Below are 26448 nucleotides of genomic sequence, written 5' to 3' on the forward strand. Positions count from 1 at the left end.
GGCTGAAAGCTATAATTGTGTGAATCTTTTTGTTGTGCCTATCGCAACTCAACATCTCCGCTATATGATGAGAAGCAACCATCCTTCTGTAATATTGTTACATTCCATCCTGGATTTTCCATTGTTTGGTAGAAATATGGATATATGAGACAATAGTACATCTTTAGCAATGTGTCTCCATTTACTTTGCTAGGCATTTTCCCTGTAAAGAATGTAATTGAGCTAATTTTTGGACATTTATTACCTTTGTGATTTTCTGAAGAAATGTACCTGTGTACTGCCACACCCAAGAACTTGTAGCCGCTTGTCTCTTGTAGGTCTGTGTTCCCTACTTTAAAGTTTATATTTGCAGTATGTGGCACAGATTAGAATGTACATTGTTTTTGTTCCATTCATGAACAAAATTTTACATCTGAAATTCTGGGTTGCATTTTACAAATTCAGAGCAGTTCTTTTCTCCTGTTCATTCTCAGTGCTACCACTAGTTATGAGTGATATATGATCATCATACGTGATGACATCTGCAACTGTTGGTGCACTCATAGCCTTTAAGTAACAGATGAAAAGCAGTGGACCCAATACTCTCTCTCTCTCTCTCTCTCTCTCTCTCTCACTCACTCACTCACACACACACACACACACACACACACACACACAAAATTTCTTTTCGTCATTCAATGGTGACACTATGAGGGTCATCCACAAAGTAAGTTCCGTTTCTGTTTCTATCCATGACAGTGCTACGATCGCAGTTCCGAGCATGCAGTGCAGTTACTCTGACTCAAGGAGAAGACGTACGCCATTTTCAGATCACTGCTGCTGACATGTGCTTTGAAGTGCTTCTTTATAATCTCAACCATAATTGAAAATGTGTGTGAATCAGACCTGTGATTCATTTTCTAAATGCAATGAAAGTTAAACCAAAGGATAGTCATGGGGGATGAAACTTGGGTATTGTATTACACCTCTGAAAGAAAACGGCACTCAGTGGAATGGAAGCACACTTCATCCCCAATAAAGGTTAAGCCTAAGCAAATCTTGACACCTTGAAAAGTAATGTGCACCATTTTTTTGGGACAGAAAAGGCATTTTGCTGATTGATTTCTTACCACGAGGCCAAACAATCAAGGCACCATGTTATTGTGAGACCATTAAGAAGTTGCGCTGCACAATACAGAACAAGCAGTGAGGATTACTGTCAAAAGGTGTTTTCTTCCATGATAATGCCTGACCTCATACAGCGAATGTGACCAAAAAACACTTACAGGAATTTGACAGGGTCGCATTTGATTGTTCTCCATACAGCCTGGCCCTCGCCTGTGGTGAATTTCATCTCTTCTTACACCTAAGATCTGTCCTTGGTGGTCAACACTTCAATGTAAATGACAAGCTAAAAGAACATGTTACCACATGATTGAATACACAGGCGGCAACCTTCTATGAAGAAGGCATATAAAAACTAGTGCCACGCTATGACAAGTGCCTACAAAATTTTGGAAGCTATGTAGAAAAGTAGTTTAACAGTTGTAGATTTTTGTACAATAAATATTTTTTCTGTATCTGTACACTTTTGTTTTATGTAACTAAATGGAACTTACTTTGTGGACGACCCTTGTATGTGCATCACAAAATTTGAAATTGCTGACTTGGTTGACTTATGGTTATGAAACTATGTTAGGCATTGAAACTTCCTGGCAGATTCAAACTGTGTGCCAGAAGATTGAACTCAAGTTCTTAACCTTTTGTGGGCAAGTGCTCTATCGGCTGAGCTATCTGTGCACAACTCATGATCCCACCTCACAAATTACTTCTGCCAGTATCTCATCTCCTAATTTCCAAACTTCACAAGAATTCTCCTGCAAACTATATGTGCCAGACTGAAACTCAAGCTTGGGACATTTTCCTTTTCTGGGCAAGTGCTCTACTGACTGCCGATCCAGCACACCATTTTAATCAGCCTGGAAGTTTCACATCAGTACAGCAAAGACCCATCAAACAGATTTCAAGCACTTATTTAAAAAGCATTAAGCAATACACACTCTTACTTGACTAAACTGAAATGTGAAGGTGTATACTGATAAATCTGTCAGCTCCCAAATTATGAGCACAATAAGAAACACACAAAGAAAACATACCAATCAGCCATATAATTAACTTTATAAGCAGCCCAACCTACCACCTGAGCAAAATACTAAACTATGTTCTTAATAATAATAATAATAAAAATAATAATATACAATCAAAAATTCAACAGGCTTTACATATCAAATAAAATACATTAAAATTACAGAAAATGTTAAATTATTTTCATTAGACATTATCAGTCTGTACCCTAATATTCCTGTCAATGAAAGTATCAACATTATCAAAGAAAATCTTTGGATACACTGCCAAATGGGCTGAGTAGAAGTATATGAATTTATCTCGCTACTTTAACTTTATTTGTTAGACAACTATTTTAACTTTAACAACTAGTACTACCCTTGCAATGGGAGTTTATTGGCAAAACTGAAAACACTTCTTCAGTAAGCACATAGAGTGGAACAATAAAATTCAGTACTATGTAAATTGAAGGTGGGTAGTGAGAAAGGGAAGGAACTGATGATGTGAGATGCATCGGTGACGAGTGAATCTGTGTACCAGACTCTGACTGAAACCTAAATCTCCTGCCTACTAGGCAGCTGAGTTAAGCCATCCAGACACAGTGTTTATTGCAAATGCATGGTCTATCTCAGCACAGACCCCAGACAACACACATTCCCACCTAATGCCACCTATCCACAGTCCCTGTTCATGTTCTCCATGCTTGCTAATGTTTAGATCCCCGATGGAAGTTGAATGATATTGTGTATCTGCACTGAAGCTTGTGGTTTCATTGCCTATCAAGGTGAATCAATTATGTGAATGTGTGATGTATATTCTTTCAGAAATCTTACTAAATACATACATTTGTATTCAGTAAGGATGTAGATAATCCTATCTTTGAGCACTGTGGCCTGACTGGATACTGTTTTTTTGCAGGTGATGTAAATGGCATGGTGTGTGTGTGTGTGTGTGTGGGTGGGTAGGGGGGGGGGTAGAAAATTCCAGTGTCAGAGGGGAGGGGGGGGAGTGGGTAGGAGAGCAAGGTAAGGAAAGGTAATCTGAACATAGCACAAGAGAAACAATGCTATGGTACAATCAGGGGTAGTGGCATCTTGCACATGGTGAAGTAGGATGTGAGGATGAAGGCAGATAATGATAAAATATAGGGAATGGTAAATTCATGATGAAGCAGTATTACTTAAGATTTATAGACAGATAAAATCAACTGAACTAAGAGTGCCAGAGGGAAATGTGTGTTTCTGAATAAGAAGCTGATAATGATGGGGAGGGGATTGACATTGTTCAAGGATAAGGGCTAACATAGATTGAGCCAATAGGGATTGTTGGACTGCACTATTAAGAGAATAGTGGATGTTGAGGGAAAGGATCCAGATAGCATGGTCTGTGAAGCAGATATTGAAATTGACCATGTTCTGTTAAGGGTACATGCACTGCTACTGTGTAGTCAACTTTGCACTGGGCCAGAGTTCCACACTGACCATTCACCCAAGTGGACAGCTCATTGGTTATGGCTCTAATGATACAGGGTTTGCTTGGTATAGGACTGAGTGGCATGTTCTAAATGTGTAGATAGGGACAGGTTTTACATATAGGTCACTCACATGGAAATGACCCAAGTGACAACAGACTGTATAGGTTGTATGATATTTGGTAGGCTGGATAGCAGCTCGGGTAGACTGTGGATTTTATATGTTCTGTCCTGAGGTAAATTTGTTAATAACAGTGACTTTGCAACTGTTTAGAAAGAGAGGGAGTGTTGATTGTGTGGAAGGGAGTGTTGATTATGCAGGAGGATGCAATATAGGAGCAAAAATCATTGTCTTCATGTATTTAGTGACATAGGAGTATCATTAATATTTCCTTTTTCCTCAGTTTGGTACAGTACCTCCTCATCAGTTATTTGCGCCACATTCAGAAGCTCCTAATCCTCATCTTCTCCTAACTGCTTATTCTCAGCATTTCACTTCAGTATAAGACTATATTCAAGATATGTACATTTAAAAAATACTCCAAACATTTCAACTTATATTAAAAGTCAACAAGGTTTTTTTTTTTCCTTTTTTGCTATTGCCAGTCTGCATTTTATATCATCTCTATTTCAGCCATTATCAGTTATTTTGCTGTCCAAATAGTAAAACTGGTCAACTACTTTCACCTGATTTAATTCAGCTATGTTCCATAACCTGTGTTTTACTTCTGATGGTTTTACTTCTGATGATGTTCATCTTCTCTCCTCTTTCTAAGACACTGTCAGTTCCATTCAATTGACCTTCCAAGTTCCCCCCTCCCTGACAGAATTGCATTGTCATTGACAAACCTCAAAGTTTTTATTTCTTCTCCCTGAACATTAATTCTGTTTACAAATTTCTCTTTAGTTTCCTTCACAACTTGCTCCGAGTACAGATTGTATAACATAGGGGATAGACTGCAATCCTGTTTTACACCCTGCTCAACGGCTGCTTTCTTGTCATGTCCTTTGACTCTTATAATTGCAGTCAGTAAGAAGCCACCAACAAGTAAGGCCACTTACCACTGGCATAACAAATTCGTTACGACGGGTTGCTTGTGCCCGGCAAAGAGAAGTGGACATCCCAGTGTGAGTGAAGTGAATGTGGAGCGCATATGACAGACATTCATGAGGAGTCCAAAGAAATTGGTGCATCGTGCATCTCATGAATTCAGAATGGCTCCAATGACAGTGTGGAAAGTCCTACAACAGAGGTTGTCTATGAAACCATTCAAATTGAAGCTAGTGCAGAAGCTCAATGACGACGACAAAGACAAGCATTTTGAGTTTTGTTCGCAGTTGCAACAATTAAATAAGAATGGGGATGGCATTGTTGATCACTTAATTTTTAGCAACAAAGCCACTTTTCACACTAACGGGAAAGTGAACAGGCATAATTTCAAATCTGGGGTACAAAGCATCCACACGAATACATTTAATTTGAGCATGATTCCCCAAAGGTAAATGTTGTTTGTGCTAAAAGCACTGTCACTGGATGTTGCAGCAGCAATGGCTGATGCCTCAAATGCAATCAGACTCTCCATTCATCTTTTAGAAGGATGGGTCTCCATCCCATTTTCATCGTGAAATTCGTGGGTACCTGAACATGGAGCTGCCGCATTGGTGGATTGGCCGTGCTACAGAAGGGGACAGCTGTTTCATGAAATTGCCTCCCCAATCTCCATATCTCACTTTGTGTGACTTCTTTTTTTTTGTGGGGACACATTTAAGATCTCGTGTATGTACCCTCTCTACCACATGATGTAGAAGAGCTCCAGGAGAGAATATGTGAAATGACTGCTACAGTCGACGATGCCATCCTGGGACAGGTATGGCAAGAATCTTAAGATGTTAAAGTAACCTCTGATAGTGTCAGAAGCTCCATGCAGCTTTTCACAGATGGTGCTGTAGTATACAGAGAAGTTGCAGCATTAGAAAATTGCAGCGAAGTGCAGGAAGAGCTGCAGCAGATAGGCACTTGGTGCAGGGAGTGGCAACTGACCCTTAACATAGACAAATGTAATGTATTGCGAATACATAGAAAGAAGGATCCTTTATTGTACGATTATATGACAGCAGAACAAACACTGATAGCAGTTACTTCTGTAAAATAACTGGGAGTATGCGTACGGAAAGATTTGAAGTAGAATGATCATATAAAATTAATTGTTGCTAAGGCAGGTGCCAGGTTGAGATTCATGGGAGAGTCCTTAGAAAATGTAGTCCATCAACAAAGGAGGTGGCTTACAAAACACTTGTTTGACCTATACTTGAGTATTGCTCATCAGTGTGGGATCCATACCAGGTTGGGTTGACAGAGGAGATAGAGAAGATCCAAAGAAGAGTGGCGCGTTTCATCACAGGGTTATTTGGTAAGCGTGATAGCATTACAGAGATGTTTAGCAAACTCAAGTGTCAGACTCTGCAAGAGAGGCACTCTGCATCGCGGTGTAGCTTGCTGTCCAGGTTTCGAGAGGGTGTGTTTCTGGATGAGGTATCAAATATATGGCTTCCCCCTACTTATACCTCCCGAGGAGATCATGAAAGTAAAATTAGAGAGATTCGAGCGCGCGCGGAGGCTTTACGGCAGTCGTTCTTCCCGCAAACCATACGCGACTGGAACAGGAAAGGGAGGTAATGCAGTAGCACGTAAAATGCCCTCCGCCACACACCGTTGGCTGGCTTGCGGAGTATAAATGTAGATTACTGTATTGTTGATGTCTGTTGGGTCACTCACGGTTTGCACATCGAATGTTTGTAAAAAAAAAAAATTCAAAATGCAATATGAATGACGTCTGTACAATGTTTAGTTCTTGTGCAATAAATAATTATAAATAATTGAAAGTGTTCCCAGACTTTATGCACATCCTGTATTTAAGATGAGAATGAAATTGGTATGATATGAAATCTCTATTGTTTCCTCACTACAGCAGTCTTTTACTGAGCAAAGAAGGTAGCATGTAAAGTGCCCTCCACCACACACCGTTGGGTGGCTTGCGGAGTATAAATATAGATGTAAATGTAGATTACTGTATTGATGTCTGTCGGGCCACTCACAGTTTGCTTATCAAATGTTTGCAAAATTTTATGTTCAAGTGTTCCATATGCTTATCCCATTTTGCATTGCTTTTCAACCATAATCCTAAGAATTTGGATTATGTGCTGTTATGAAGGTCATGCCAAAAGTAAGGTCTCCAGTTTTTTTATAAGTAAACATACGCACACTGCACTGAGGCTCTGTCTTGGCTTGGCAGCCGTTGAGAATGGAGCTCCCATTCATGTTGCACGCAGTTATTCAGTTTTTGAACACAAAGGGCACTGTGCCAATTGAAATCCATCACCAATTGACGGAAGTGTATGGTGAGTCGTGCATGGATGTCAAAAATGTTCGTAAGTTGTGTAGAGAGATTGCAGCTGGTCAGACCGAAATTCACGATGAACATAGGAACGGGAGACCGTCAATTTCTGAGGAGACAGTGTTGAAGGTTGAGCAAAGCATGCATGAAGATCAGCAGATCACCCTGGATGATCTCTGCATGTTGGTTCACAGAATTTTAATGGAAACATTGAACTACCGGAATGTGTGCGCAAGATGGGTGCCACGTATGCTGACTGAGGACCACATGCAGCAACAAATTGATGCTTCCTGCCTATTTCTTCACTGCCTTGCAGCCGAACAGGACAACTTTCTGGATTCAATTGTCACAGGTGACGAAACCTGGGCATACCACTTTACACCTGAGACCAAGCAACAATCACGCCGGTGGCAGCATCCTTTTCGCAGCATGGTGTTGGGCTGGTATGACATGGACATACAAAAACTGCCACAGCATCTACAAAAATGCATCGACAGAAATGGTGATTATGTTGAAAAATAGCTAAATGTTCAAGCTGTAAACTGATGTAATCCATTGTAGAAATAAACACGTCTACGTACTTATAAAAAAATGGGAGACCTTTCTTTTGGGATTACCATCATACAAACTGGTTTATCTTTGATAAAGGTAAATGGGATGCACATATCCTTGTTTAGAGCATTGTGGAATTTTAGTGTGATAGCTCTCCCTTACATTTCAGCAGAATTATGGTGCCTTCAACAAATAAGATGGTAGTCCATTAAATTTCGGGCATGCAGCCACAAAAATAAAATTTTTATTTTATTTTTTTATTTGCACGGCTGCATACCCAAAATTTAATGGACTATTCATTATTCCATGAAAAGTTGAAAATGCACAATAAGATGCCATTTTGAGCATCCACATCTAATGTCAAATCATTAATAAAGAACGAACAGAAGGGGTCCCATTACTGATCGTTAAGGTAGACCATATTTATTTAGATTATACTCTGGTAAGTTCATCAAATCTAGGCATATTCTTCATTAAAAAGTGTCCACAATCCTTATTTATACATAGCTGTTCAATTCCAGTCTGCAGATTGCTTCACTTTATTTTCAAATAATCATTATTTGTTACAGTTACAGAATAGCTTGTCAATATGGGGCTGTAAGTTCTCAGTGAGTTATGACTGTGAACTCATAATTCCATATCAAAAAGTTACTCTCTAACTACAATGAATGACCTGAAAATGGGTAAAAGGCCTGAAGCTGGTTATTTGCAAATAAAGAGAAGTGCTCTGCAGATAGAAATTGGACAGTTTTGTACTTTGATAAGTTTCCAGAAATAATGTGCTTGGTGCCTACTGCTTGCTTGTGATCAGTATGGGAGGAACTTGCGGGTAATGTGGAGAAAATAAGATATTTATTCCCATATGTACTCGATAGCAACTTACTCGATAGCAACTTACAGCTGTACAAACATGAATGCATGCATAATGTAAATCACAGAATACCTAACAGAAATGTAAATCAAAGAGCAACTATACCAGTATAGTTTAAAACTGTCACTGCAAGGAACATTTATGCACCACTGTACCAGGTGTACCAGTATGAAATGAGCGTTTTTTTGTGAAAATGAAACAATAATTTTGGATTGAAAAGTAAAAACATTTTATTCAAAGTACTGACCATTGCTTTCTATGCATTTTGACCACCTTTCTGGCAATTTGTGGACACCATGGCAATAGAATTGTGTCCCATTGATGAAAACAAATGGTAGTTGGAAGGCGCCAAGTCTGGTGAATATGGCAGGTGGGGTAGCAAGTCCCAGCCAAGTGCTTTGATTGTATCCTGAACCAGTTTTGCTTTGTGTGAAGGTGCATTGTCGTGTAAAAAAATTACTTTGCCATGTCTTCTGGCCCATTCTGGTCTTTTTTCAATCAATGCATAGTTCAAATTGATCATTTGTTGTCTGTAGCAATTAGTATTCACAGTTCCACTGGGTTTTAGAAGCTCATAATACACCACACCTTTCTGATCCCACCAAACACAGAGCATTGTCCTCTTGCCGAATCGATCTGGTTTTGTAGTCAATGTTGATGGTTGTCCGAGATTAACCCACGATTTTTCCCATTTAGGATTCTTAAAATAAATCCATTTTTCAGTGCCCATAACAATTTGATCCAAAGTTGATTTTCTTTCATGTCTTTGAAGCAAAATTTGACAAATGGTTTTTCGGTATTCCATCTGTCTTTTATTCAATTCATGTGACACCCATTTTCCATACATTTGGATCTTTCCCATAGCTTCAAACGGTCAGAAATTGTTTGTTGTGCAACGTTTAGCATTGCTGCCATTTGTTTCTGCCTCAAAGTATCATCTTCATCCACTATTGCTTGCAATTCGGCGTCTTCGAACTTTGTTGGTGGTGTTGCACGTTCTTCATTTCTTACATCAAAATCATTATTTTTGGACCATTGAAACCATCTTTTGCATGTTGCTTCTGATAGAGCATGATCACTATATGCCTCAACAAGCATTCGATGCGACTCTGCAGCATTTTTTTTTTTTTTCAAATGAAAACAAAAAATTAATGCTTTCTGCTAATCATCACTTTCTGGTACAAAATTCGACATTGTTAACATGATGAAAACATATGATGTTGTTTGTTCCATGACTTGATGTATACTAAATATCTTTGACAGATGTCATACCAACCAAACAAAAAAAAATTAAGGCTCGTTCACAACAAATGTTCTCTATCGACACATTTGTATCTTAACACTCATTTCCTACCGGTACACCTGGTACATTTAGAAGAACAAAACATCTGAACAGGTTGCTACATGACTCCCCCCTTTATTGCTAACAATACTGCAGATTGAGTTTCACACATGGTCCATCCCTTGTAACTACTTCTTTCATGACACCAGGTGGTGTGTCACACGAGTCAGTGGTTCTAACAGGGAGCAGGATAGTAATCCTCAACATTGGTCTTGGTGTCGCAGTGCCTGGTTGTCTGTGGTGCTCATGGAGCACAAGAACACCTCTTTGCTGCTGATTTTTTATCTTATCTGGTTTGCACTCCATGGTCATCATAATGTCTGTTGTATCCAGAAAATCTGGCTTGATCAAACTCGATGCGACTTGGTGGGTGTACCATTGATCATTTATGTGGAAGGTATTTCTGGCCCTACTGACTACTGGATACAGTCCATCATGTGGTGGCTGCAATGGCTTCAGCTCTGCATGCTTAAGAACACTTGTGTGCACTTGTCTAGCTCCGGAAAAATGAAAGAGTGTCTTTCCAACTGATTTCTAGACGTTATTTGGTCTCAACTGGCATATATGTTCTTTTAATTGGGTGGCAAAGTCTGAGGCAGTGATTGTGTCATCTGACATGCTGTGCAAAAAGTCTCCAGGTAGGCGTAATGTTTGTCCATATACCAGTCCCACTGCTGTACTCTTCAGATCACTCTTAAATGACATTTGTACACCTAAAAGCATGACAGACAGTGTCTCTGTCCATTTTGGTTTTGCATGACATCTCATTGGTGCTTTTAACTGCCCATAAAGATGCTCAGCTATACTGTTTGATGCAGGGTGGTACGCTATGGTGCGTAAGCACTTTGTACCTAAAAACATGGTCAATGCTCTGAAGACATAGGCTTCAAATTCTCATCCCTGATCAGTGATGATTTTCAGCAGGATTCCAAACTGGCTAATACAGCCACAAAAAATTGTTTGTGCTACAGTTTCTGCCATGATGCCCTTCATTGGAAATGCGTACTTCATTGGAGATGCCTCAGGCCACTTGGTGAACCTGTCTACCACTGTGAGACAATAGCTGTAGCCTTCTGAAGCTTTGAGTGGGCCTACGATGTCAGCATGCATATGCTCAAAATGTTGATATGGCAGAAGAAATGCCCCTAACGGTGCTTTTATATACCATCTGATTCTATTCCTCTGGCACACCACACATTGCTTTACAAATGTTCTGCAGTCATTGTGCATACCTGGCAATGACTAATCTGTAGTGCCCCTTACTTCCAGGTGTGCCAGATTGTGCATTGATGCTATTGCTTGTTCTCTGAACTTCTGTGACCCAAATGGGTACATATGTCACAATATAACTCTACATTTGCTTCAAGCAATGTCACAAGGTGTAACCTCAGTCCTTTTGATTGTTGCAATAAACCATGCAACTCACTATCAGTTTTTTGTGCATGACTGAGGGCATCATAATCAATGGCATTTGTCACTGCTTCCAAATGTGCAGTGTCATCTGCTACTGCATTCACTGTTTCTATATACGAAAGTGCATCAGCAGGAACATTCAGCTTCCTTTCTACGTACACAATGCTGGTCATTAACTGGCTGATGTAATCTAAGTGTCACACTGCCTAGGCGATGTTTTCTCCAGTTTTACCTTAAAGGTGCAGATAAGCAGCTTATGATCCATATAAATGGTGATTGCTGCCCTTCTAATGCATGTGTGAATTTTTTCACAGCAGCGTAAGCAGTATACAGCTCATCTTCATATGCTGCCCAGCGTTGCTGAGATGGTGACAACTTATGATGATAGAATGCAATGGGCTGCCAATCCTGATCAATCTTTTGCTGAAGTGCAGCACCAATAGCAGTGGACAAAGCATCAACCATGAGCACAAGTGGGGCATATGTGACTGATTGTGCTAATAGGATGGCTTCTGCTATAGCTGTTTTCACAGCCTGAAACACAGTGTCTGCCTCCTTAGTCCAATGCACTCTGTGGTTAGGCTTTGTTGGGTACTTAAGTAGTTTATTCAACAGTGCAGTTATCAGTGTGTGATATGAACCATTAGTAGAAATTTACAACAGCTAGGAACTGTCATAGCTCTTTGACTGTGATGGGCTGGGGGTCTTTGCTTATGTCCTCTACTTTTTTGTGTGGTGGTGGGGTACCCTGTGCATTCACCAAATATCCTAGACGTTGCACCTCTTTCTCACCAAAAACACTCTTGTAAGGGTTAATTACTAGTACCTGTGACTGTAAATGGTCAAATACTTGTCGAAATGCCATAAGTGCCCCTCTTCTGATGAAGACATCACTCAAAAATCATGTACGAGTACGTACACACAGTAAAAACTTAAATCTTTTGTCCATGAATTGCTGGAAGTTTTGAGCTGTGCTACATGGTCGAAAAGGCATCCTGGTGAACACAAACAGGCCAAATGGCATCACCACTGCTGTTTTGGGAATGTCTTCCATAGTTACAGTGATCTGATTGTATGCTCGGACTAAATCAATGGTAGAAAACATTGTCATATCGTAAACATTTGCAGAAAAGGCTTCTATGTGCTGGGGACTGATCTGGGATCATACTAGCACTGAGTTGGCAATAGTCACAGCAGGGGCACCATCCATTCTTCCTTTTAGGCATGACATGAGTTGGGACTGCCCAATTACAACTAGAAACTCTGCAGATACTTGTGATAGCATGCTGCAAAATTCCTGTTTTACCACCTTTAGCTTTTCAGATGTCAAATGTCCAGGCTGAGCATGAGTTGTAAGCCCAGGCATCATCAAAATGTGGTGAATGGTTGTGTTTGACAAGTTGGCGAGTAAGCGACTACTGAGTGATCTGTGGGTACCCTTCCAGTAATCGTTTCTATGGTGTACCACCCGTGACAGTGTATACAGCTGGCGGGATGACACAACAGACTTTTCCTGGTGTATGCAGTTTAGTAGTCAAATATATTAATTGCCAATGTTGCAGACTGACAATAAGTTGTAGAGGGACAAAAAATCTTCTCCGACAATAGGATGTGATATATGCTGAAGAGCCAAAGAAACTGGTACACCTGCCTAATATTCTGTAGGGCCCCAGATAGAAAAGTAGTGCTGAATGGAATTGACACCAAGACTCCTGCAGGACAGTCCATAAATCCGTGAGAGAATGAGGTGGTGGAGATTTCTTCTAAACAGCATGTTGCAAGGCATTCCACATATGCTCAATAATGTTCATGTCTGGGGAGTTTGGTGGTCAGCAGAAGTCTTTAATCTCAAAAGAGTGATCCTGGAGCCACTCTGTAGCAATTCTGGATGTGTTGGGTATCACATTGTCCTGCTGGAACTACCCATGTCCGTCAAATTGCACAATGGACATGAATAGATGCAGCTGATCAGACCGGATACTTACGTATGTCTCACGTGTAAAGTCATATCGAGACATATCATGGATCCCATATCACTCCAACTGCACACACCCCACACCTTTGCAGTAGCCTCCATCAGCTTGAACAGTCCCCTGCTGACATGCAGGGTCTATGGATTCATGAGGTTGTCTTCATACCCGTACACGTCCATCCACTTGATACAGTTGGAAACGAGGCTCATCTGACTGGGCAACATGTTTCCAGTGATCAACAGTCCAAAGTCGGTGTTGACGAGCCCAGGCGAGGCGTAATGCTTTTTGGCTTTTTTTCATGTAGTCATCAGCATACACAGTTGAGTCTTCGTCTCCAACAGCCCATATCGATGATGTTTCATTGAATGGTTCACATGATGACACTTGTTGATGCCCCAGGATTGAAATCCACAGCAATTTGCAGGGGCGTTGCACTTCTGTTACATTGAACGATTCTTTTCAGTCATAGTTGGTCCTATTCTTGTATATTTTTCCAGCCGCAGTGATGCTGAAGATTTGATGTTTTACCAGATTCCTGATATTCACAATGCACTTGTGAAATGGTTGTATGGGAAAAACACCACTTCATCACTACCTTGGAGATGCCGTGTCCCATTGCTCGTGTGCCAACTATAACACCACATTCAAACTCACTCAAATCTTTATAACATGCCATTGTAGTGGCAGTAACCATTCTAACAACTGTGCAAGACACTTGTTGTCTTATATAGGCATTGCTGACCATAGTGCCATATTCTTGTCTGTTTACATATCTCTGTATTTGAATACACGTGCCTACAGCAGTGTCTTTGGCTCTTCAGTGTATCTGCCACTGTAAATTGCCATTCAAACACATAGCATAGGCCCAGGTAAGGGATAATGTCACTCGACTGTATGTTCTAATCCTGGAGTCATTAGCGATGAATAAACAGCAGTCATCACAGGTGCGGTATGGTAGGTCGTTTGCTGGGTATATTGGAACTCCTGCCCCTGCATTGACCAGGTATTGTAGTTTTGTATCACGGGCCATTACAAAAAGTTGGTGCATGTTTGCAACAGAAGTTGTTGTTGCTACTAAGGTGTCTGATTCATGTTTCCACTTTCAAGATGGCTCATCATTACCATACTTCTTGCAGTTCCAGCACAGGTTCTGTGTGGTCAGTTCTGTCATTTGCAATTGCAGGGAAGTTAGTGTAACCTTGGGCACTTCTGCTGATAGGTCACCTGTGAGCGTTGGAACCACATAGCTGCACTTAGCCTCATCCGCTGACATTTGTGCAAGGACGAACTGACTTTCTAGCTGGGTAAAGCATAGTAGAGGATAACATTGTCAGAAGGGTGGGGGTTTTATCGTCACCCTGTTAACTGCACTGCTGGCTGCAGTTCAGTTGTGGCTGGTGAGTCATTCATAGTCATATGGCAATGAGAGCAGTGTGGCTGGTGCGGAAATGAGAAGCGTCAATGTGGGAATAAATATTCCCACATATACTTGATGACATCTTACATTGGTACAGACATGAATGCATGCATATTGTAAAACATGGAATATCTAACAAAAATGTGAATCAAAGAGCAGCTATATCAATAGAGCTCAAAACTGCCATTGCATGGATCCAGTTGTTGAACAGACCTTGAATACTGTTCAGTACTTTTCAAGCTTTGACAACATAATCTTATAATCGACTATGTAAGCAACTTTCAATTATTCAGTAACTAGTACTGTTGATTCCTGTTTCATGTCTGTCTCACTTGGCATACAATTGAAGCACCCTAAGTGCTAGTTACTGTTGACCTCTTATTTCTGAATCCATGTTGTTCATTAAAAAGGATTTTAATATTGTTTGCAAATTCCAGATATATATATTTTTTCTATTATTTTTAAAATGCAAGAGTAAGTTTTAATGGACATTTAGTTATGTACATTATCTCTTGCATATATTGTATAAATTATAAATGCCTTAGACATTTTCAATACGTGAAGGAAAGTGCGTGCTTGGTGTGAGCAGTCATATAAGTGTGTAAATGGCTCAGCTGAGTTTAGAGCAGTCTTCTTTAAGATTGTTGCAGTGTAGCCATCAGAGAAGAGTTGGACATTTTAATCCTTTTATTGTGTTTGCTAATTCATCTTGTATGACATTGCTGATGTATTTCATAAATATTCATAGACTATTTTTTTATTCGGTGTTCTTAATTATGTTTAATTTTTTATATTATCTGGAATACCTGTGAAAAAATGGTTAAGTATGTTAGCTACTGCAAAGGAGGTTAAACATGCTAGCGACTTCTTAAGAGTTTGTTACTATTTTATTTTCTTGTGTTAATGTTATATTTTTATATGATCCTCTGTTTCCTTTTTTGTAACCATCTACATGACCTTTGCTTTATTTGTTGAATTACTTATATCTTTATGAATTATTTTTTCTGATATATGTCTAATTCAAGTGAGAAAACATTCATGTCCCACATTTTATGTAGCAGTCTCTTCTTCTTACATAAACCCCTATTTCCCTTGTGAACCAACTGTTTATTCTGTTAGATTGCTGCATAAGTTCATAGAATTTTTCTATAAGCTGCACATAAAAGAGACTTTAGTCATTGATAATATTCATCTTTACTATTTGCAAAAGTCTGCCAATGCTGGGGTAACTTTTCGATTCCGTGACTGTAGAAATCATGTGGTTTTGAGGCTAAGAACTCGTCGAGTCATGTTTGGAGCTCGTGTTCATCCAGTAAGGAAGTTACTTGAAGGCTGTTTGATAAAGGGTGTAAAATGCTGGAATCTGAAGGTGCAAAATCAGGCGGATGAGGTGGGTGGGAAATTACTTCCCAATCCAACTGCCCTGTGGTGTTTCTTGTCAGTCTAGCAGAATGCGAGCGGACATTACCAAGGAGTAGCATTACTTTAATGCAGGCTTACTGGTCATTGATCTCGGATTGCATCTGCAAGATGTCTCAGTTGTTGACAATAAATATAAGTAGAGGAGGTTACACCTCAGGGAAGCAATGCATAGCACACCACCCTGCTGCTGTTCCACCAGATGCATAACATTACCTTTTGTGGATGCATGCAGGTCTTTGTAAGGGCAGTTGTTGCTTTGTTTGGGTGCAACCATTCCTTTCTTTTCCTTGTGTTAGCACAAAGACACCATTTCTCAACACCAGTAACAATACAGTGTAGAAATGGTCAGAGCCAATTGATGACGAGCAAGGAGAGATGCATCTATGGCCACCCTTTGATTTTTGTGATGTAGTACCCTTACACACAGTTATTGAATTTTCCCCATTACATACAATGGTGGAATGATAACAGTTCATCACATTTGCCAGGTCTTGAGTACAGTGAGACAGATCATTGTGGATTAATGTGTTTAAAGGTCTTCATCAAACCCTGAAAGTCTTCCCAAATGAGGAGAGTCAGTAATGTCAAAATGATCCTCCTCAAAATGAGAAAACTATTTTCTTGCCATACTCTATCCTTCCAGTGGCATTATCCCCATACACAGTGCAAATATTTCTGCTGCCTCCACTGCTGTTAGCCCTCAGCTGAACTCAGACAGAAGGATATATTGGAAATGTTCAGATTTTTCCACTTGGCACTCCATTTTCTAGTCTCCTCAGCTCCACTCACTATCTCCAAATGACAAAATGGTGACACACAAATTCAAATAGCAACAGTGAAGTACAAATAAAAAATTACAATCAATAAATAAACCCTTGCCAAACAGAATACTAACTTGCAAAACAAAAACACTATGAAATAATGCATCAACCTAATATAACTGCTTCTTATGGTTATAATTTTCTGTGGAAATGCAATTTGAAAGTAACGACTTAATATATCAGTAAAGGTATTACATTATTCATTTAGATTAGTAAGTTCATAAACCTGTAACCACTTTTCTTTGTTTAGTAAGCCATTGGACTGTTTTATATGTTATCCTAATTATAGTCTCTACATGTGGTGCTTAAAGATACATTGTATCAAATGCCGTGGCTTACTTTCAAGCTTAATGCTTGAAATAAATTGTCACTGAAAGCTATATTGATAATTTTTAGTGAAATGCTGTATAAACTGTCCTTGACTAGAAACAAATGTAAAGCTGATACACAAATGTCTTTCACTCTCTTTTACTCAGGTAGCAGCATTTACTTCATTTAATTTGTAGGATGTAGCAATGTTCCAAAGGGACATTTGTTTCTATTTTCTTATAAAAAGTCAGTCTTTTAAGTCTCCACAAGTTATCAAATTGCTTTCAATTTCAATTACTTTTTAGTAATGATTACAATTTATTTAGGAAAGGTTCAAAATTTCCTGATGGTGATTGGTAATCTATAGCAATAATCAAGTTGAACTTAGTAATTTTTATAGCTGCAGTCTGACACTCCTTTTTGGCATTCATTTGAGTTAAGTGAGATAGGATAATAAAATCTGTATTTTCAATATGAATCAGGAGAGACTGTTGGTCACCACAACTCACATGATGAGGCATTGGCAGGCAGGCCTTGGTCCAGTACCTGTTCCAGAAATCCTCCTGCTACCATCTACTCCAGTTCTGTGACTGGCATTTCTCACACCACGAAACACAGGACCACCTGTGAAAAATGCCATGTGATCTAACAATTTAGCTGCAACCAGTGTGCTGCCTTCTATGTGGGTACAGCCAATAACAAACTGCTAAACTGTGGTGAAGAGACAACTAGACCACCCACTTGCATGCTGCACAGCATGATATGGTTGAATTCAGTGACTGCTTCAAATTTGTGCCATCTATATTCTTCCCACCAACACCAGCATTTGTTGATTGCACAGGTCAGAACTCTTCCTGCAACACATCTATTATTCCCATAACTACCTAGCCTCAAGATTCACTAGTACTATCATCCACCACACCACGAACATCACATATGCCTTCTATCTCCCCAAAGGTCACTTGCATAATCCTTTTCTCCTTCACTTCCTCTTGCCCTCCCCCTCTCCCATTATCACAGCTCCCCAATGCTGTGCCTAGCAGCCCACCATCCTGTCCCCAATACAACACTTAATACTCCCACAGGCAGAACTACAACATCTTCCCCCACCTCTACCCTGCTACCCCTCCCCCACCCTGCTATCCCTCCCCCTTCCCACCCAGCACTTCTGTACCATCACTGCTCACCACAATCGGGCCTCAGCACTCAGTGACAACAGTGGCAATGTGTGTGTGTATGTTTTTCTACATCTGAAGAAAGGTTTTGTCTGATAGCTTAATATTATCTGACAATCTACTGTTAAACTTACCCGTCCATCACTCAACACCACCTCTCCGTGGTGAGTAGCAATATATCCTAGTTCATGTTATTGTTATTCCATCCCAGATTTTCCATTGCTTAAAATCTGTATTCACTAAATATATAAATCACCATCCAATCCTGCTTCTGTGCTTACTTTTATTCCTACAACAGTGAAAAGACAAAATGAAATTAGTTATTTTTGCATGTTGAATTAGTTCAGAGTTAAGCCAGGGATCAGGAATGCATATTACTGATATATCCTTTAGCTCACCTGTTAGTAGTGCATTAATTTCATCAATCATACAAGAAAGTGGTTCAGTCTGACATGTCAAAACTTATCTGGGAATTTTTCACAGAGGAAAAATACACCAAAAGAAATTTACTGTCAAAATTTTAGCTGTTAAGGCACACTGCAAGTACTTAAAGAAAACACTTATAACAATGGTTTATACAGCTCATCCTGCCTTAACATGAGAATTGGCGAATAAGCAGACACAGCCGTACCAGTAGAACATAGCACCATCTCGTGCAAAGACCAAAGTGCGAGCACATGAATTTTAAGCATGTAAACCATCCCTGAAATGCTGCAAATCATCAATATTTTGTGCAACCTGCAATTCATAGTGACAGCTAAACTTGTTACTCAAGGAAATATAATCAAAGCAGCATATGGCGTTACATTACAGACGACTTCCATAAATCGAGACTTAAATTTGTCGGCCCGATGACAGAAAAATTAATGCATTCAGGCACTTCACAGCAATTACTAATTATATTTAGGCAGGATTAGCATAGAGTAAGAAATGGCCATGCCTGTTGATCTGCATACTGTGCTGTGTTCCAGGCATACTTGATCAGATTGTTAAAATGTGGTGATGCAAACTGACAATGTGCAAAGGATTCAAGTTTAACAAGACTGCTCCACTGATAAATTGGAAATAACAAAAACCTATTAGAAGTTGTATTGTCCAACAGTTTTCTGAAAAAAAGCTTTACACTGTCAGATAATTTCTTTATCATCAGTCTGAATCACACTATTAATTCGGGTGGAATGCGAATTATATTAAGTCTTTTTGTCCTCTTACAGACTGAGATGTCATTATGTCCAGATCAAGAGACCAACAAAAGCAGTGAATTATTTTCTGAATCTGGTAAGAAGATATTCAAGATCTAATGTTGAAAATAATTCTCTCCCATCTTTCCAGATTTTGCTATGTCAGTTACAAGATTATTGTAACTAAATAATACTTTTTATAATTTTTGGTCCTAATTTGCCTTGAGGTTCCTGAAGAGAGATATAAAGCTGTGTAAATATTAATTCACTGATACATATCACTGACATTATTGTATGCAAATATGTTGTAGCATTCATTGACTGCACAAATGGCTGTCTCTTTTTTACTCAAAATGATAAAATGCAGCTCATGCACGGTTTTTGCATGAAATATGACTGGCTTTAAACACAGCATTTTAGGGGTTAACAAAGAGCTTGATCTTCACATCAGTTACAAATTTCTCTATAGTATTACGTATTAATCACATCTCCTTTACAAGTTTACTTGAAGGGAACTTTGTAATTTTGCAACTTACTGTTCCACATAATTTCCTGAATCTGTTTAAACAGGTTGCAAAACCCTGAAAATGACTAATGTTCATTTCACTTGAATACACAATGTGCAGTCCCATAGATCTCTCTCGGTAAAGGTGTGTTAACTCCCACAAGCAATTCTAAATCTTTCAAATAGTTTTTCTTTCACACTTTTGTGAGTTTCACTTTGATGTATATTTCAAACTTGTGCAAATATTTCTTCCATTTATACAATTAACGATCAGTAATTATGAAACAAAATGGGTTTTGCACACCAATTAATTTCAAGCATTTTCTCTCTTCTTCATTTAACCAAAAACTTTAGAGCCTCTTCTTTTCCATTGAAAGCTATTACCTGTCCATGTTTTATTTGGGCTAGGAATGTACTGTAATTTTGTTCTGGACTTTAATTAGCTCAACAATCATCATTCAAACCACAATTTGTGGACCTGACAGAGTTATTTCCTATATCTTCTACTGTCTCCACAATTTCTAATGAAATGTCCACATCATATGAATGAATGTCCAAGAAATTAACTAATAAATGACACATATGTAGGTCCTCAGTGGAAGTAGGTGATTTCAATTTCATACCATGCTCTTCATATTTCATCTTTGCAACATTGATAACATTAACTGAGATCCACATTACTTGAAACACTGGAACTGCACAAAGACAAATGCTATTAGCAAGTATATATGAAGAAAACAAAAAGAAAATTGTTTTTTCTCCACTGTTAACCTTACTGACACTGTGAAGGCAACAGCTAATTATTATGGATATTAAATGAGTAACAAATTCAAATAAATAAAAACTGTAAACAGTTGTGTCAGAGAAATTATGAATGGAAACTGAAATTCACTGTGCAAATCATGATTACATTGTGCCATTTTATCTCTTTACTGATGTACTATCAATTGAGGATACATGTCCACCATGTTGTGCAAGTGCTGTCTGCTACAGCTATGGAAGGGCTGCGCCTGATGGACTATTGATCTGGCAATTTTCAGAGTTTTTTTTTATTTTTTATTTTTATTTTTTTAAATAGTTGCAGTGTATCTTAGCAGCTAAAACTTTAACTTGTGTTTCCTTTGGTGTATTCTTCTTGTACAGAAACTTATGCGGCATGTTATCACCATGTCGGATTGACCATTCCCATGTTACTATGCAGGGGTTGTACATCATGGTGATACATTTTTTAGGTCGGTTTCATTCACAAGTTTGTAGCTGTATGTCCTGTTTACAGCAGCACATACCTCTAGTTCATATTCAGATCACTGGTATACTGCTTTTTCTCTCTTCTTCCTATTCACACACCAGTTCATAGATGTATGTACTCTTGCTTTGTTTTGGCACTATCAGCTTATAGTCTTTTTTGACCAATCTCTTTCTAATAACCAGAGTGTTGTTGGTGTATTTGTTGGTTTGAAATTCTGCTTGCCAGCTGTGTTTCTGATTCTTCCTTTTTGCTTGTTTATGCTCACATACTTACCCATAATTGTCTGTCTGTTCTTGTTTGGTTCTTTCACTTCACGATGCTGGTTATTTTACTTGTTTGTCCATTTATTACTCTACTTATTTTTTTTTTTTAATTTTGACCATATGTATCAAACAGATAAGCCTATAGTAATTTCCTATTTGAAATTGGCAATCACAGATAGAGGGTAATATAAAGGAAATAGCATGTAATTTGACCATTTGTGTCAACATCATTAGTAATTAATTTTCACCCCATTGTTACACAGAATCCCAAACAGCCTTCCCTATTTATCTGTTTCAGTGCCATGAATTCTAAGTCTTGACTTTAAACCCCAATCTTTTACTTTCTGTTTCCCTTACATATCTTTAATGTATTCATTGACCTAATTTCGCTTTTCATATTTCAATGTCTTTGCACAAATTTTTCCTTCCTATTTCCTTTTAAATTATCATTAAGGACATTCCTAAAATCTCAACAGTGACGTTTGTTTCTAAATGTGTCTGACTGTACAATAATTTCAACACATATTGTTATTGTGAATGCTTTCACATGTTATTACTCCAATCAAAGATGTAGTACACTAGATTTTTACTCCGGTATGTAAGTTGAGAGTATAGCATAAGTATATATATTGTTGTAAGTTTATACAAACAGATGCTAAATTGCTGTCAAATGTATACTTTACATCTACACCTAATTAATGATGTCTTATGTATTTCAGGGATTCGCTTATTGTGGCCATATCAAACATACTGACATCATTCTTTGCTGGCCTGGTCATTTTTTCTGTGATTGGATTCCTTGCTCATGAGTTGAATGTGGAAGTAAAAAAAGTTGTGGATCAGGGTGCAGGACTAGCCTTCATTGTTTATCCAGAAGTGGTGACACACTTACCTGTCTCACCTTTGTGGTCCTTGCTTTTCTTTGTGATGTTACTCACACTGGGCCTCGACTCACAGGTATGAGACTTTCGCAGTTGTGCTGCTCTTGTCTGTGTGTATGTTAAATGTATTATTAGCATATTATTTCTCATGACTCACAGTCATTGTTTCTCTGTATTAGTATCTTGAGGAGCACTGCTGAGCAACTTACACTTCTGCATAAAATAAGTCTTTAAATTTTTTTTTTATTTCCTGCCCTTGAGATCATCATTTTGCCTTTAAGTCTCTGTAATTTTTTTTTTACTGATATGACTGTGGTTCTTGGTGAAATGCTGTAAATAATTATATAAGAAAAGACACATTTTTCCATGTGTTTCACAAAATTGTGTTTTATTTTGCATGACTTAGGTTTTGGGTTATGGGTTCATTTTCTAATGTCACTGTTTCAGTTATGTTGTATGTATCACCTAGTATGAATGAAACAAATAATCTGTAACCATCAAATAAATTAAGTAGTGTTTCAAGATAAACCAAAATGTTACAATATGAATGTAGAAATATATTACAAGCCCCTACATATCACTCCTGTGTGGACTGTAAAGTTAAGATTGGACCAATTCAGTGGGGATTGAGGTGTTTAAGCAATTATTCTTCCTGTGCTCCATAGGTGAATAAAATGGGAAGAAGCCCAATAACTGGTAGATCTGCTATGGGAAATACCCTCTGTCACACACTTCACAGTAGTGTACAGAGTATTGATGTAGATGCAGGGTCAACAAAGAAGTTAAGTGTTGATATGAGACATTGTTGGAGTACTGTGTGGTAGTTTATAGATAAAATATAGTGTTTCTCACTACACAGTGTTGGCAGTACTATTGAACAGAAAGTTGTGGTTGTTTCAGGAATTTTCACATTATTCAAGGATAGTGTTTCATATGAATTACATGGGACTGAGATAAAACGTAGTTCTCCTTTAGATATTTTGGCAAATCCAGATGTGGTGAGATAGGAGTGGCTGTTAAGTTTTTCAGCAGCAGTTCTGGGTGACCATTCCAAAAAGGTCTGAAAGTATATCTGCTCTTGCTCATGAGTAGTGCAGTATTTTGACATGTATGGAATATTTTTGGTTGGTGTCCAAACAATAATGTGCAGAGTTGGAGTCTGTCTTTTTATGTCCCTCTGTTCTCTTGGTATGGATATGTTTGGGCTGATTGTGAATATAATTTTGTTGTCGGTAACCATTTTTAAGGGTCCTTCAATGTCTCAGATAAATTTTTTATGTAGACCAAGCCAAGACCAGGAGCAGATCAAGCAAGGAAAAGTGAGGGACACTGTATTTAATGTTTCCTCACTCTGAATTTATTATTTACCTGATGTATCATTTGTTAGTGTAACACTTTGTGTTCTTGTTAAAACAGGACCCCATATATGTAAGGGGACTGCCTTTAGTTTCCGTAGCACCATTTCATGATCCACCCAATCAAAGCTATTGACTAGATCTTGAAAAATTCCAACAGAATTTTTTATCTTGTTTAGTTCTCCTGTAACTGGCCACGTGATATCATAAGTTGTTTTTGTAGAAGTACAAGCTATTGTTAAAATATTATTTTCAGAGAGGTGGTTCAATATTCTGTTGTAAGCTTTCTTCATATCAATTTCCGATGATACAGGAAGGAGTGAGATGGGCCTTTAATTAGAGATCTGTTGCTTTTATAGATGAAAGTTACCAACACATATTTCAATCATTCAGGAAATATACTTTGACTCAGTTATAGAGATAACTCTCAAAGGGTATATTTTTTAGGACTTTGATTGAAGTACCATCATACCAAGAACAGTAAATACTTCTTAATGACATAAAGTTTTCTGTGCTCTAATTAACAAATAATTTAATGAAACTGATGTCTGGTGGTGGAGTATATGATGCCTGTCTGTAAATGTTTTAACAGATCTCCTTTTGATGACCATTCATTGACCATGTGTTTTCATGTACTTTTAGTAAGAATTCATTGAATTTAATAGTCAACACTTTAAATATAGTCTCATCTGTCTCACTAGTGCTGTCATCAGTGAGTTGAATACCATTCACCTCATCAGATTTAATCATTGTGTAGCTAGTAACACTCCAAATTGTCTTTTGCTTTGTTTTTAGTATGTGCACTGTACATGTTTTTTGCATTTTTGATGACACTTGTAGTAATTGTAAGTCTAGACTAGGGTCAGTCATTGGTAATAAATTAACCTCTCCCTTCCTGGCATAGAATACATTGGCTCTAGATTTTAGCCACCATTTCTTTTAGCTTCCACACTAACTGACCGTGGATCATTTTAAAGGAAAACAGGATTAATAGTGTTATAAGAATTTTGTCAATTACTGTGTGCTGTTGATAAAATTGTTCCCATTTTTCAACTTGTAAATACTTGCAGAGTAGTCTGTGTCAGTGTATACAATTCTGTGATATAACAGTAATATTATGAAAAGCCAAGACAGCTACTCATCAGAGGAGATGTTGAATCGCAGGCAGGCACAACCAAAAGACCATTATATGTTAAGGTTTTGGCCAAAAGGCCTTATTCTGAAGTCGAAAATACTCACATTTACACAAGCACAACCTACACAGATATGGCCACTGTCTCTGGCCATTGTGGCCAGACTGCCCGTGATATTTTAATTTTTCCCTTATTAGTTAAACTTCATTGATAGGAGTGCTTCGTTGATGTCATTTGACCACCATGGTCAGATAAAACATTCATTATGGGTACACCTATTTCGTGGAACACAGTTGAATTTAGAAATAAATCAGCAATCGCCATTGCATATTTGTTCATATTCTTGCTGGGAATGTGTCTGTGGGGTGCAAAATGAAGCTGTACATCATTAACTCAATTTGCCCTAGGTCATAACTATCCAAGATGAAATTATTGTTGAAATCTCCACATACAACTACTTCTACTAAGGCTTATTAGTACTGTCTGTGATTGGTTAGTAAAGTCGTAAACATTTTGCACTGGGGACCTTAGAATGTTGATATGCTATCTTATAAGTTTGAAAGTGTGTTACTAAAGTACAGCACCCGAAGACCTGCTCAGTGCAGTTATTTTTAGACCTGTCATCTGGGTTTTATTCCACTCTTACTCCATGTTATTCTTACAGCAATGTGATACTAACTTGTATCCATCTAGATACATCTGCTTATTTTTGTGGCTTCCAAATGTGTACTTACTGATACCAAAATGTTGTTTTTCTTTGCATAACAGACAATACAAGCCATTCAAATTAGAATTTCATTGGTTGGTTGGTTTGGGGAAGGAGACCAGACAGCGTGGTCATCGGTCTCATCGGAGTAGGGAAGGATTGGGAAGGAAATCGGCCGTGCCCTTTCAGAGGAACCATCCCGGCATTTGCCTGGAGTGATTTAGGGAAATCACGGAAAACCTAAATCAGGATGGTCGGACGCGGGATTGAACCGTCGTCCTCCCGAATGCGAGTCCAGTGTGTAACCACTGCGCCACCCCACTCGGTTAGAATTTCATTACATATAACTTTTTCCAATAATTGATATGAATATAACAGAGGGAAACATTCCACGTGGGAAAAATATATCTAAAAACAAAGATGATGTGACTTACCAAACGAAAGTGCTCGCATGTCGATAGACACACAAACATACACACAAAATTCAAGCTTTCGCAACCAACGGTTGCTTCATCAGGAAAGAGGGAAGGAGAGGGAAAGACGAAAGGATGTGGGTTTTAAGGGAGAGGGTAAGGAGTCATTCCAATCCCGGGAGCGGAAAGACTTACCTTAGGGGGAAAAAAGGACAGGTATACACTCGCACACACACATATATCCATCCACACATACACAGACACAAGCAGACATTTGTGTCTGTGTCTTGTACCACATTCTGACTCTGACTCATTCCACAGTTCTCTCTCTCTCTCTCTCTCTCTCTCTCTCTCTCTCTCTCTCTCTCTCTCTTATTTCACATAGGTAACTTTATGCTTATGCCAATTTTTATTTGATTTAACCTGAAAGGGAATCATTAATGTGCTCATAAATTTATGATCAATAAGCATTTGGAAACAGAACTGGAATATTATATC

The 26448-nt window shown here is 38.5% G+C and overlaps 1 protein-coding gene across 1 annotated transcript in view; it reads left to right on the top strand.

Annotated features, from left to right (window-relative positions):
* LOC126095008 (sodium- and chloride-dependent glycine transporter 2-like) overlaps positions 1-26448 on the top strand; it is a 584984-nt gene that overhangs the window by 489855 nt on the left and 68681 nt on the right. The window contains exon 7 of the mRNA XM_049909667.1: positions 22182-22419. Within this exon, the coding sequence (XP_049765624.1) occupies positions 22182-22419 (238 nt within the window). The remainder of the gene's footprint in view (positions 1-22181; positions 22420-26448) is intronic.

This window comes from Schistocerca cancellata, chromosome 8 (genome assembly GCF_023864275.1).
Source record: "Schistocerca cancellata isolate TAMUIC-IGC-003103 chromosome 8, iqSchCanc2.1, whole genome shotgun sequence".
Lineage (NCBI taxonomy): Eukaryota > Metazoa > Arthropoda > Insecta > Orthoptera > Acrididae > Schistocerca > Schistocerca cancellata.